At 40.9% G+C, this 14,910-nt stretch overlaps 1 protein-coding gene across 1 annotated transcript in view; it reads right to left on the bottom strand.

Moving 5' to 3' along the window:
- Nucleotides 1–14,910, bottom strand: part of LOC124711377 (serine proteinase stubble-like) — a 368,137-nt gene that overhangs the window by 13,309 nt on the left and 339,918 nt on the right. The window contains exon 10 of the mRNA XM_047241429.1: nt 1,702–1,869. Within this exon, the coding sequence (XP_047097385.1) occupies nt 1,702–1,869 (168 nt within the window). The remainder of the gene's footprint in view (nt 1–1,701; nt 1,870–14,910) is intronic.

The following is a 14,910-nucleotide window of genomic DNA, read 5'->3' as shown; positions in this document are numbered from 1 at the left end:
TCCTTTTATAAAAATGCATGTGATGACAAACTTCACTGTGTCTGCAGTGCTCAAATGGTTTGGAAAAACATATTTTATATATACCAGAAACAACAGAGGCTCTAATGCAGAACCTGAGGGCACTCCATAGCTAATTTTTTTGTAAACTGAAAGGTATTCCTTGTCTTCATGACATATTTGTACTCTCTGTTGTCTATCAGAAACATAAGATTTGTACCATTTGAATGCCACTTCCGGAACCCCATAACAATCTAATTTCATCAGCAATAAATTTTAGCTGGTTAGATGAAATGCTTTGGATAAATCTAAGAATATCCCACAGCTTATCTACTGGTTGTCAATCTTCACATAAAGAAACAGTATAGCAGTCTGCAGTAATCTGTAAATAACGCCTAAACTAGAAATCATAACATGACCCTAGTGTTACCAAGAAACTGGAGCTGGGCAAGTAAGTTAGGCTGTAATTTTATAGTAAAACTGAAATCATTATAGAAATTACAGTAACTCTATTGGTCAAGCATGGTGTAACAGATTACCTACCATCTGTCTGATGGAACTATGTTGTTAGACACTACTTGTGAAAAACCAGATAAATTAAAATTTAAAATTGTTGTGACAAGAATGGATTTCTGTTACAGTATCTTGAAGGTAACTCACCTTCTTCACTCATTACCAAGGAGAGTAATGGCATGGCACCAACTGGTAAGGAAAAGTGTTCACTAAGAGATTAAGTCAATCTTTATCCATTGGATAATATTTTTTCTGTTCCATCCTTTGCATGCAAGGTGCAGGAGTGAAATTCACTATGAAATACATTGAGGGTTTATAGTGATAAATGAGTAGGTATCACTTTCAATGAGAACTTTCGGCCTGGACTTCACAGTTTAGGTTACCTGAATAAATGTATCTAAAATAATGTATTCCACTCTCCTGAACATGCTGGGTGAATGATTTAGTGTAATTCTCTTAATTATTACATTTGCAAACAACTGAGTAAAGTTGTTATAATACACAGTGCTAATAGGGGGCAACTTGTGATCCAAATTCACTGTCAGATTGTATTCTGTTAGTATCTGATGGTGTGCATTCCGTGATATTACTACAACTGCCATAAATGGAGTGAACACTATCATTCATTCGCATAGCAGATGCAGGAGAGGGAACAAATTGTTTTACATTTATGATCTTGTGGCATAAAAGCAATATGTTTCTGGATATAAGTTCCTATTTTGTCTCATTTTTAGTCCTGAAGGGGTATAAGAGGAATTTAGGTACACTATGTAGATTAAGAACTGAACCTGACATGCACACAGAAAAGGAACAATACGATACTGGTATTATACTACATACATTTCACTTGATTATTACAGGACAGGAGACTTGTTATCCAGTTTTTGTGCAACACGTTTAACCTACAGTTTAAAAAGAGTATTTGAGATGACTAACAGATTGTATGATGTTCACCAAACTCTTCCACACAGCCTTTCTTGCTGAAAACATGCTACAATTTATGTCTTCTGTAAAACTCAGAATTATTGTGCAGTTCTTGCTTTAAGCTTGTCACCTACGGCCTCAGAATTACAAAAAAAAAAAAAAAAAAAATATGCTTAAGACCAACCAGCTAATTACAAATACTTATGAAGTAAGAAAGTTATTACAAGGCTGTGCATGTTAATTACAGTACGGGTGACTGTCACTCACATATCCTTCTGTGTTCTCAAGAGACTGTATGTCGGTGTTAGCAGAGCCCCAAAGGCAGACAGGCCTCACAAATGTTGTGAAGTCCACTGGACTTGACAGAATCAGCAGTGCAATGTCTGCATTGAAGGTGGAACTGTTGTACATTGGATGGACATACACAGAAGACACCTGAAAAACAATAGACATTAGTTGTTATATGTGTACCAGGCTAAGCACAAGGTTGGTGAGCTTTGGAACAAAGAATAGAAGTTTAACTTCTAGTCTGGCAGTGTGACACATCCAAGAAATCTGTGGGAATTAACAATACACAGCAGTCTTATTATTATAATATTTATGCTATTATTTGAGTATGTTGGTGTGAGAAGGTTTTAATTTTTGTTCAGCATGTTTCTTACAGTGAATTTAGTGCTTTTCTTTTTTGTGTTTATAGTGTTCCATCCAATTTTACAATACAGTATCTTCAACATGAATACATTCTTAGGATAGATTGTAACTTTACTATCTAAATAAAGTTTACCATAGTGCCAGTTGTAATATGCCATTTCATGTCACTGCTTGTAGCTTGTTCATTACTGACACCCAATGTTGAGTAGTAATGGTGAGAACACAACAAAATGCAGTTTGTATTCTCTGTTTCAACAGGTGCAATTCAGTTATAACCGTCTGTATGAGTTTCACTGAGAGTATGACACTGCACCTCTTACAGCTCAGAACATTCTACAACAGTGCCAAAGGTCTCAAGACACTTTTTTAAGTGAGGGGATATCCACAGGCCACCCCTGTGCGCTTGTTCAAGATGTAGAGCATTTTCAGCAGTTTTGGATGCATGCCACAGGAGTCTACTTGTCATGTCTGCCAAGAGGTAGCTATTTCTAATGTGTGTGTGGCCTGTTTTGCAGTGTGTCCCAATTACTACAAGTTCTTTGTGATGGTGATAAGCAATAGTTTTGTGAATTCATTCTGGGTAAGGAAGATATGATTCCTTATATGTTTACTTTTAAATGAAGAGGGAACTTTCTGTTTGCATGGGAAAGTGACCTGCCATGACATAAGTAAATGGAGAACATAGCAGCTATGGAGACTCTCATGTTTTACACAGTTTGTGTAGAAAATATTTTCAGCCCATCCTTTTTTGTGGGAAAACCAGTTACTAGAAATAACATCTGGCTGTTTCCACAATTTGAAAGTTCAGAAAATTTCATTTTTCAACAGGATGGAACACCATCTTCTGGCATGACTCTGTTCCTTCCTTTCCAACAACTTTGGGCACAATGCGACACCAGATACATTCAGCAGCAATGCAGTTAACTTTTGGGCAGCTAAAAAAGGTATGGGAGGACTATTTAACTATCATTTAGATGTTTATCTTGTGTCACACTGAAAACATTTGAGAAAGGTGAAATGAAAATTTTGATCCTATATATTATTGTAAAAGAACTTTAATGTTGTATATGAATGCATCTAGAAGATATACTCTTGTTAAATTGTATAGTTGTTTTGAAAATAATATCTTTTTAATCCCACATGTAAGTTAAAATTCACCCCGTATTCCAGTCTTCAGTTATGTAGAAGATTTACTATTTTGAGATCGAATTAACGTTTTCAAAACATTATGTGTTTCTGTAAGCTTAGATAAGGTGAGTAGCTCACTCTTAGAAATTTTTTTCTTTTTCACTGAGGTAATGAGCATATTGTGTCCACTATTAGAAGCTGTTCCCATAACCTCCAGTGGCTGTTCCAGTTGCCATTCAGTCATGTGTTTTTCTTAGAGAACTAATTTACAGGGTGAGCATATGCTTAATTGGTCACCAATTTTTCTCACCTTTCACATACGTATAATGCATAATGAGGTGCAACATATGCTGCTCTAGTAGATGCACCTCTAAAGCATTTTTAAGAAATTGAGGTTCAGAATTTTATCAGACTTAAGTATACTGAGGTGACCAAAGTCATGGTATACCTCCTAGTATTGTATAGGACCTCCTTTTGCCTGGTGTAGCAACTTGACATGGTATGGTCCCAAAAAGTCATTGGAAGCCACTTGCAGGAATATTGAGCCATGTTGCCTCTATAGCTGCCCATAATTGTAAAAGTGTTTCAGATGCAGGATTTTATGCACAAACTGACATATCGATTATGTCCCATAAATGTATGGTGGGATTCATGTCGGGCAATCTGAGTGGCCAAATCATTCACTTGAATTGTCCAGAATGTTCCTCAAACCAATCATGAACAACTGTTGCCCAGTGACACAGCGCATTGTCATTCATAAAAATTCCATCATTGTTTGGGAACATGAGGTCTATGAATGGCTGCAAATAGTCTCCATGTACCTGAACATAACCATTTCCAGCCAATGATTAGTGCAGTTGGATCAGAGGACCCAGTCCATTCCATGTAAACACAGCCCATGCCATTATAGAGCTACCACCAGCTTGCACAGTGTCTTGTTGACAATTTGTGTCCATGGCTGTGTGGGATCTGTGCCACACTTGAACCTTACCATCAGGACTTACCAACTGAAATCAGGACTTATCTGACCTGTCCACGGTTTTCTAGTCATCTAGGGTCCAGCTGACATCGTTACGAACCCAGGAGTGGCACTGCAGGCGATGTGCTGTTAACAAAGGCACTTGCATTAGTCGTCTGCTGCCATAGGCCATTAATGCAATATTTAATTGCATTGTCTTAATGGATATGTTCACTGCATGTTCCATAGCTTCCTGTGATTGTTTCGCACGGTGTTACTTGTCTGTTAGCACCGACAACTCTATGCAAATGCCGCTGCTCTCGATCGTTAAGTGATGGCTGTTGGCCACTGTGTCATCTGTGATTTAGTATTCCAACTACCATTCTGCTTTCAAAGTCTGTTAGCTTCCATCGTGTGGCCATAATCACGTCGGGAACCTTTTGGCACGAATCAACTGAGAACAAATGACAGCTTTGCTAATGCACTACCATTTTATACCTTGTGTATGTGCTGCTGCTGCTATCTGTCTATGTGCATCTCACTATCCCATGACTTTTGTTACCTCAGTTTATAATATGAGAATGCCAGCCACCGAGCAGTGGCATTAGGACAGCTGGCTGAGGCAGCCTACCAGAAGTCTATCTGTACTGAATTAAAGTAACATTACTTTTTCCCTGAGCTTCCACCAAATACTTGTATTGCTACAAGGAATCATGGTTCTTCTGAGCAGAACAATGATGACTGTTCCAGTACATTCATGGAAAAGTATAATTTAGGTACTTTTAAAAATAAGTTACACATTGTTGCAGCAGGTGAAGTAAGTTATCTTGAATACTGCACACTGCACTGCACTTCAAATTGAGGCAGAGACTATTTTTCAACAAGTCTCTGTAAATAACGATCAGAGTATTCTCCCAATTGTTCAATTCCTCGACAATAAAAATCCACTCTTTGATCACAGAGCTATTTGAGAGCCTCTGTGTGAGCGTCGTTACCCTCGGAAAATTTGTGAATCAGTTCATCGGCTGGCTTCCCATTGTTGTCTGTGGCCGATTTCTTCCCAATCAGCATCATCCATGCCTGTCTGGCTTTGGTCAGGTTGTTGATATCACACCACTATGGCTGGATGCACACTGCATTTGGTCCATATACCTCCACAATGTAGTAGTGAACCTGTGTGTAACTTAGATGTTTTGGACATAAGAATCATACCATCCAACATTCTTCAACTGTGGCATTTCACTTCCGCACTGTGGGGTATCTGTTATCCATACCACAGCAGCACTGTGTCTGTAGGAATGCCAGAACATGCAGTCTCTTCTTACAATGTGCCACTTTTGTTGAAAAAGCATCTACAGCCAGGCATGACTTCACGATGATATGCGACTGAGTGTACCTATCAATAAGCAATAATTTCATTATGATTCCCTATTATATCTACAGTATACCTTCACACAACTGTATCAGTATTATTATTATTATTATTATTGTTGCTGTTTCATAAAAAAATCTAAGGAGTACGAAATTCATCTATTGTGTCTGCTTTCTTCGCATCTTAGTATGTACTACAACTTTGTGAAAGATGAGAAAAATCGATGAGCTTGTTCCTTGTGAGTTGAAGGCATTTGTGTTTTGGGCCAGACACAGACTGGGACGCAGGCAACTCAGAGTAGGGCAGTGCAGTGCAGCGCAGGAAAATCTACGTGGCATGCTGAGCACAGATGGGGAGATGTTTCATAGTATGGCTCAGTATTACCTTGTGAAGTGATGGCTGAACTCGTAAATGTTACTTCAGAGCAGTGGCGGATGCAGAAAAACCTCAAGGAGGAGGCGCTGAAGATATCTTATGCTACCTTTGCTTTTACCGTAATAAAAAATAATCATGTCACATGTAAAGTTTAAGAAAATTTAATTTAAACTTATTATACACATATACAAGACAATGCCACCTTATGATATAAAAAAGTTACAATTGTGGTTGTCTTCCTGAAATGATGAATTCTACACACCTATTCTTCGTGGCAAATTGGTTAATTACATCGTCAATAGGACAATAAATGTCAAGGTGAGTGTCCAACAGAGCTAAGCCATTAAGTCGATCCTCCTTCATTGTCGACCTCGGCCATGCCTTTGTACACTGCAGTGTTGAAAAATTTCTGTCTACTGTAGCATCAGATGCAGGTAGACAAGCAAATATTTCGTACAGTGTGTGCAAAGTAGGATAGTCAGATCTAGGACAAACGGACATTGCTTGCAAAAAGGAATCACTATCATTAAGGACGTTTATTGTCATTTGCTTGTATTGAAGAATCTTTCCCATTAGTCTTTTTTTGATCATAAAGAGTTATTCTTTTTCAAAGAACGGTAGTTCAGTTAAGCACTGATTCAATTTGTGTGCCAGGTCATTACCGCCGTCTTTCAGTAGTTGTGAGGGTAAAAGTATGTTCAATTTTAAATGACAAATATTTCCTTCAGTAAAACATTCTCTCATGTCAGTGGTAACATGGTCCAATGTTGGAATAAAATTCTTCACTGGTCCAATGTTGGAATAAAATTCTTCACTCTTACTATTTCTGCTTCTGAATGTAAACTAGCTTCCTATTCGGTGAATAGTCCGTATTTATAATGCTACGTATCGAAGGTTCTCTTTACAAGAAAACAGTAGCATATTCGCGACACAGACGCTGACTCCATGGGGCCTGAGGGGGCCCCAGTCCCCTCAAAAATTCGTTTGTGGGGGCGGAGCACCCCCAATAGTTTAAGAAGATTATTAGTTATATTATACTTTGTAAAATCACTAAATTATGTTGGAATATTTTACTTTCCGTGTTTGACTATAGTTTCCTTTAAAAATACATTCAGTAATGAGTTAAAACAAATAATTATTATGGTAGTAAGCAGGTTAACTGAAAACGAATGGTGTGAATTATGATAGTGTTACGGTGTTGCGGCCACACTTAGAAATTGTCCCCGTGCGCGAACCTTCGGGTAAGTCTGGCGCCGGCGGGCCAGCGCTGCGGCCGGGGTGACATAAAAAGGACTGGAGCAGAAGCGCTTGAAACCTTCCGCCTCGCGTCACCTTGACGCTTCGAGACATTATGACGCCGCGGCTATATAAAGCCCACCCTGCTGTCGCAGTCATTCAGTGTGGATAGTTTCGTTCAGTGCATGCTACAGACGTGTTTAGTGTTCAGACTTTAGTGTAGTGGACTATTTTATATGACTATATTTTGTTCGTTTACTTTAGTCTCTTAGTGTATTGTGAATTAAGCTTGCAATGGATAAATTTGTTATCAAAAAGGCGATCTTGGAAGCTGTTGATACTGCAAGTCAACCTCCAACAATTATAAATTCTTCGTCGTCTTCAGGAGAGAACCGTTCACAGCCGAAACCTGGACAATCTGGCAAGGGAAGATCATTTCAGAAGTCTTGGTTGATCAAATATACATGGCTAGAATATGAAGCATCTACCGAAAAAGATTTTTGAAAAACCTGGAAAGAGGCAGATGCTAAAAATCTATTACAATTTTCTTCAAAAAAAGAAGATGCATTTACTTCTATAGGGTTTTCTAACTGGAAAAAGGTCTTGGAAAAATTTCGTCTTCATGAAAATACATTTACGCATAAAGAAGGTGTTCTGAAACTACATTCTATCACTAACCAATGTGTGGCTTCCCGATTGAATGAACAGTTAGATAGTGATATGAAGAAAGGCCATTTAGTTCTTGAGACAATTTTTACTACCGCGCAATTTGTAAGCCGTGAAGGACTAGCAATTAGAGGACACGAAGATGTAAATTGTTGGAACTCCGAAAGAATGACATACCTCAGTTTAAGGATTGGCTAGTGTGTTCGGGATATAAGTGGACGTCCCACGATATTCAAAACGAGAGAAAGCCTGTGTTGAGAAAGGTATTGGCTTCAATCAAGAAGACTGAACATTTTCTATTGTGGTTGATGAAACAAGTGATTCTTCGATTCACGAACAAGTGTCATTTTGTATTCGTACTGTCAGTGATTCCTTTATCATCAACGAAGACTTTATTGGTTTGTACGAGACCCCCAACACTGAAACACAAACTCTGTTTAGAAATTTAAAAGACGTTTTTGCTCGTCTTCATTTGTCAATGGATAACTTAAGAGGACTGTGCTGTGATGGTGCCTCTAATATGAGAGGTAAGTTCAAAGGACTGAAAAAAGTTTGTTTCGGATATACAACCAAAGGCACATTATGTGCACTGCACTGGTCACAGTTTAGGCTTGGTAGTTTTAGACAGTCTCTGACATCTTACGTCTGTGAGGGATGTTTTGGCTTTAGCCAAGGACTTAATAAACACCGTAAGGGAATCCAACAAAAGGCTGGGACTTTTCAGAGGCATACGCTGTGAGAACACCAACGACTAAGCTGGTCTACGACCCCTTCGCCTGACTTGATGGACTATGCGAGCTTCTAATATCTTGAGAATATTGAAGAACTTGTAGAGTTTTTTGAAACATTTTCTGCAGGGGACAAAAAAGAGGGAGATTACAAATGTGCAGGGTACCTTGAGTCAATGTTACAATTCAAGACTTATTTTTTTTTACGTCTTTATTGCCATGCAATGAACCCAGTAGCGGATGTAAATGAAAAAAAATTCAATGCCCTCATCTAAGTGTTGCTGATCTGGAAAAATATATGAGGGCTTGATTTGTATATTGAAGGGAACGCGTGATAGTTTTGAACACTGTTGGGAATTGTGTTTAAAAGAAAAACCTTCACAAGCTGATGATCCTTCGCTTCCTCGGAATCGAAGTATACCAAAGAAGTAGAAAAACAACAAAGCCAGCTCACCACACACTTTCAAAACGCCAAAGGAATACTACAAAGCTATTCCCATTGATGTTTGTGAAACGGTACAATATTGCATTACTGAGCGGTTTGCTTGAACTGGACTCACACAGGCCTTTGCAGTTGAACAAGAGTGCTTGCTTTTAGCAAACAGAGGAGAAACAAATTTGGAAAAATCAACTGAGTTTTTCAAACATGACCTAGACTTTGAGAGATTGCACTTACACTTGAATATGTTAGCCGATATCGCTAATAAAAAACAACTGGTCTTTAAAAACATACGTGATGTAAGAAAGTACATTACACAAGAGCCCGTAGTTGGAGAATTGTTATTGAAGTAGTGAAGTGTATTAAGCTTCTCCAAGTAGTTCCAATCACGACAGTATCAGCAGAACGGTCATTTAGCGCCCTTAGACGTTTGAAGTCATATCTCTGATCAACAATGGGACAGAAGCGATTGAACAACTTGGCTGTTCGTCATGCCCACTGACAATGAGATGTTTTGGATGAATTGGATATCCGACCAGTCATCAACGACTTCATATTCAGAAATCCTGTCAGGCGGTCGACATTTGCACCTTAATAAAGACATTCTAGCCCTAATAATTGCATTTAAAGCAATATTAAAAATCTTCGTAAAATAGAGAATTAAATGCATACATAATGTTAAATTTTCAGTTTCGAAATATTAGTACTAGTTTAGTACTGTTGTTGTTGCGGTCTTCAGTCCTAATACTGGTTTGATGCAGCTCTCCATGCTACTCTATCCTGTGCAAGCTTCTTCATCTCCCAGTACTTACTGCAACCTACATCCTTCTGAATCTGCTTAGTGTACTCATCTCTTGGTCTCCCTCTACGATTTTTACCCTCCACGCTGCCCTCCAATGCTAAATTTGTGATCCCTTGATGCCTCAGAACATGCCCAACCAAACGGTCCCTTCTTCTTGTCAAGTTGTGCCACAAACTTCTCTTCTCCCCAATCCTATTCAATACTTCCTCATTAGTTATGTGATCTACCCATCTAATCTTCAGCATTCTTCTGTAGCACCACATTTCGAAAGCTTCTATTCTCTTCTTGTCCAAACTATTTATCGTCCATGTTTCACTTTCATACATAGCAACACTCCATACAAATACTTTCAGAAAAGACTTCCTGACGTTTAAATCTACATCTACATCTACATTTATACTCCGCAAGCCACTCAACGGTGTGTGGCGGAGGGCACTTTACGTGCGACTGTCATTACCTCCCTTTCCTGTTCCAGTCGTGTATGGTTCGCGGGAAGAACGACTGTCTGAAAGCCTCCGTGCGCGCTCTAATCTCTCTAATTTTACATTCGTGATGTCCTCGGGAGGTATAAGTAGGGGGAAGCAATATATTCGATACCTCATCCAGAAACGCACCCTCTCGAAACCTGGCGAGCAAGCTACACCGCGATGCAGAGCGCCTCTCTTGCAGTCTGCCACTTGAGTTTGTTAAACATCTCCGTGACGCTATCACGGTTACCAAATAACTCTGTGACGAAACGCGCCGCTCTTCTTTGGATCTTCTCTATCTCCTCCGTCAACCCGATCTGGTACGGATCCCACACTGATGAGCAATACTCAAGTATAGGTCGAACGAGTGTTTTGTAAGCTACCTCCTTTGTTGATGGACTACATTTTCTAAGGACTCTCCCAATGAATCTCAACCTGGTACCCGCCTTACCAACAATTAATGTTATATGATAATTCCAGTTCAAATCGTTCCGCACGCATACTCCCAGATATTTTACAGAAGTAACTGCTACCAGTGTTTGTTCCGCTATCATATAATCATACAATAAAGGAACCTTCTTTCTATGTATTCGCAATACATTACATTTGTCTATGTTAAGGGTCAGTTGCCACTCCCTGCACCAAGTGCCTATCCGCTGCAGATCTTCCTGCATTTCGCTGCAATTTTCTAATGCTGCAACTTCTCTGTATACTACAGCATTATCCGCGAAAAGCCGCATGGAACTTCCGACACTATCTACTAGGTCATTTATATATATTGTGAAAAGCAATGGTCCCATAACACTCCCCTGTGGCATGCCAGAGGTTACTTTAACGCCTGTAGACGTCTCTCCATTGATAACAACATGCTGTGTTCTGTTTGCTAAAAACTCTTCAATCCAGCCACACAGCTGGTCTGATATTCCGTAGGCTCTTACTTTGTTTATCAGGCGACAGTGCGGAACTGTATCGAACGCCTTTCGGAAGTCAAGAGAAATAGCATCTACTTGGGAGCCTGTATCTAATATTTTCTGGGTCTCATGAACAAATAAAGCGAGTTGGGTCTCACACGATCGCTGTTTCCGGAATCCATGTTGATTCGTACATAGTAGATTCTGGGTTTCCAAAAACGACATGACACTCGAGCAAAAAACATGTTCTAAAATTCTACAACAGATCGACGTCAGAGATATAGGTCTATAGTTTTGCGCATCTGTTCGACGACCCTTCTTGAAGACTGAGACTACCTGTGCTCTTTTCCAATCATTTGGAACGTTCCGTTCCTCTAGAGACTTGCGGTACACGGCTGCTAGAAGGGGCTGTTTCGAGCCACTTACTGATTTAACGTAAGGCCAGAACTTCCTGGGATTTTCTGTCAAGTAGGTACATAGAATTTTACTTTCGAATTCACTAAACGCTTCACGCATAGACCTGCTTACGCTAACTTTGACATCGTTTAGCTTCTGTTTGTCTGAGAGGTTTTGGCTGCGTTTAAACTTGGAGTGAAGCTCTCTTTGCTTTCGCAGTAGTTTCCTAATGTTGTTTTACCACGGTGGGTTTTTCCAGTCCCTCACAGTTTTACTCGGCACGTACCTGTCTAAAACGCATTTTACGATTGCCTTGAACTTTTTCCATAAACACTCAACATTGTCAGTGCCGGAACAGAAATTTTCGTTTTGATCTGTTAGGTAGTCTGAAATCTGCTTTCTATTACTCTTGCTAAACAGATAAACCTTCATCCCTTTTTTTATATTCCTATTGACTTCCATATTCAGGGATGCTGCAACGGCCTTATGATCACTGATTCCCTGTTCTGCACATACAGAGTCGAAAAGTTCGGGTCTGTTTGTTATCAGTAGGTCCAAGATGTTATCTCCACGAGTCGGTTCTCTGTTTAATTGCTCGAGGTAATTTTCGGATAGTGCACTCAGTATAATGTCACTCGATGCTCTGTCCCTACCACCCGTCCTAAACATCTGAGTGTCCCAGTCTATATCTGGTAAATTGAAATCTCCACCTAAGACTATAACATGCTGAGAAAATTTATGTGAAATGTATTCCAAATTTTCTCTCAGTTGTTCTGCCACTAATGCTGCTGAGTCGGGAGGTCGGTAAAAGGAGCCAATTATTAACCTAGCTCGGTTGTTGAGTGTAACCTCCACCCATAATAATTCATAGGAACTATCCACTTCTGCTTCACTACAGGATAAACTACTACTAACAGCGACGAACACTCCATCACTGGTTGCATGCAATCTATCCTTTCTAAACACCGTCTGTACCTTTGTAAAAATTTCGGCAGAATTTATCTTTGGCTTCAGCCAGCTTTCTGTACCTATAACGATTTCAGCTTCGGTGCTTTCTATCAGTGCTTGAAGTTCCGGTACTTTACCAACGCAGCTTCGACAGTTTACAATTACAATACCGATTGCTGCTTGGTCCCCGCATGTCCTGACTTTGCCCCGCACCCGTTGAGGCTGTTGCCCTTTCTGTACTTGCCCAAGGCCATCTAACCCAAAAAAACCGCCTAGCCCACGCCACTCAACCCCTGCTACCCGTGTAGCCGCTTGTTGCGTGTAGTGGACTCCTCACCTATCCAGCGGAACCCAAAACCCCACCACCCTATGGCGCAAGTCGAGGAATCTGCAGCCCACACGGTCGCAGAACCGTCTCAGCCTCTGATTCAGACCCTCCACTCGGCTCTGTACCAAAGATCCACAGTCAGTCCTGTCGACGATGCTGCAGATGGTGAGCTCTGCTTTCATCCCGCTAGCGAGACTGGCAGTCTTCACCAAATCAGATAGCCGCCGGAAGCCAGAGAGGATTTCCTCCGATCCATAGCGACACACATCATTGGTGCCGACATGAGCGACCACCTGCAGATGGGTGCACCCTGTACCCTTCATGGCATCCGGAAGGACCCTTTCCACATCTGGAATGACTCCCCCCGGTATGCACACGGAGTGCACATTGGTTTTCTTCCCCTCTCTTGCTGCCATATCCCTAAGGGGCCCCATTACGCGCCTGACGTTGGAGCTCCCAACTACCAGTAAGCCCACCCTCTGCGACCGCCCGGATCTTTCAGACTGAGGGGCAACCTCTGGAACAGGGCAAGCAGCCATGTCAGGCCGAAGATCAGTATCAGCCTGAGACAGAGCCTGAAACCGGTTCGTCAGACAAACTGGAGATGCCTTCCGTTCAGCCCTCCGGAATGTCTTTCGCCCCCTGCCACACCTTGAGACGACCTTCCACTCTACCACAGGTGAGGGATCAGCCTCAATGCAGGCAGTATCCCGGTCAACCAGAGTCGTAGTCTGATCGGGGGATGCGTGGGACGAGCTGGCCGTCCCCGACAAACCCCCATCCGGACCCCCACAGTGATGCCCATTGGCAACAGCCTCAAGCTGTGTGACCGAAGCCAACACTGCCTGAAGCTGGGAGCGAAGGGATGCCAACTCAGCCTGCATCCGAACACAGCAGTTGCAGTTCCTATCCATGCTAAAAACTGTTGTGCAAAGAACGTCTGAACTAATCTACAGAGAGCGCAAACAAATCGGCACAAAATTTAAACGGTTATTAAAATACAAGATTGCCTAGTAAATGCAGTAATTCCGCTACTTGCGCACTGCTGACACACTGCTCGGCGGCGGAAGGAGACTACGTGATTTTACACTATTCAGGTACTAAAACGCGATGCTACAACTCTCAAATACTATAATACGCCCGAAATTTATGAATTAGACAATGAAAGTACCAAAAACACGCAAAGAAATTAAGAATTAAACTATGTAACAAATGAGTGAGCTAGGAGTATACGACTTGCTGCTGCAGCTGCTTATCCAACGGCGGCAGGGAGCAAACTGACTGACCAACCGACACTGGTCGTTCAAAACAAAAACAGAAGACAAACGCCTACGCGAATTTACACTATTCAGGTACTAAAACGCGATGCTACAACTCTCAAATACTATAATACGCCCGAAATTTATGAATTAAACAATGCAAGTACCAAAAACAAGCAAAGAAATTAAGAATTAAACTATGTAAGAAATGAGTGAGCTAGGAGTATACGACTTGCTGCTGCAGCTGCTTATCCAACGGCGGCAGGGAGCACACTGATCTATACTCGATGTTAAATTTCTCTTCTTCAGAAACGCTTTCCTTGCCATTGCCAGTGAACATTTTATATCCTCTCTACTTCGACCATCGTTAGTTATTTTGCTCCCCAAGTAGCAAAACTCCTTTACTACTTTAAGTGTCTCATTTCCTAATCTAATTCCCTCAGCATCACCCGACTTAATTCGACTACATTCCATTATCCTCGTTTTGCTTTTGTTGATGTTCATCTTATACCCTCGTTTCAAGACACTGTCCATTCCGTTCAACTGCTCTTCCAAGTCCTTTGCTGTCTCTGACAGAATTACAATGTCATCGGCGAACCTTAAAGTTTTTATTTCTTCTCCATGGATTTTAATACCTACTCCGAATTTTTCTTTTGTTTCCTTTACTGCTTGCTCAATATACAGATTGAGTAACATCGGGGAGAGGCTACAACCCTGTCTCACTCCCTTCCCAACCACTGCTTCCCTTTCATGTCCCTCGACTCTTATAACTGCCATCTGGTTTCTGTACAAATTGTAAATAGCCTTTCGAT

Source organism: Schistocerca piceifrons, chromosome 8 (genome assembly GCF_021461385.2).
Source record: "Schistocerca piceifrons isolate TAMUIC-IGC-003096 chromosome 8, iqSchPice1.1, whole genome shotgun sequence".
Lineage (NCBI taxonomy): Eukaryota > Metazoa > Arthropoda > Insecta > Orthoptera > Acrididae > Schistocerca > Schistocerca piceifrons.
Note: the sequence above shows the minus strand (reverse complement) of the source record. Positions and strands in the feature narration are given on the sequence as shown.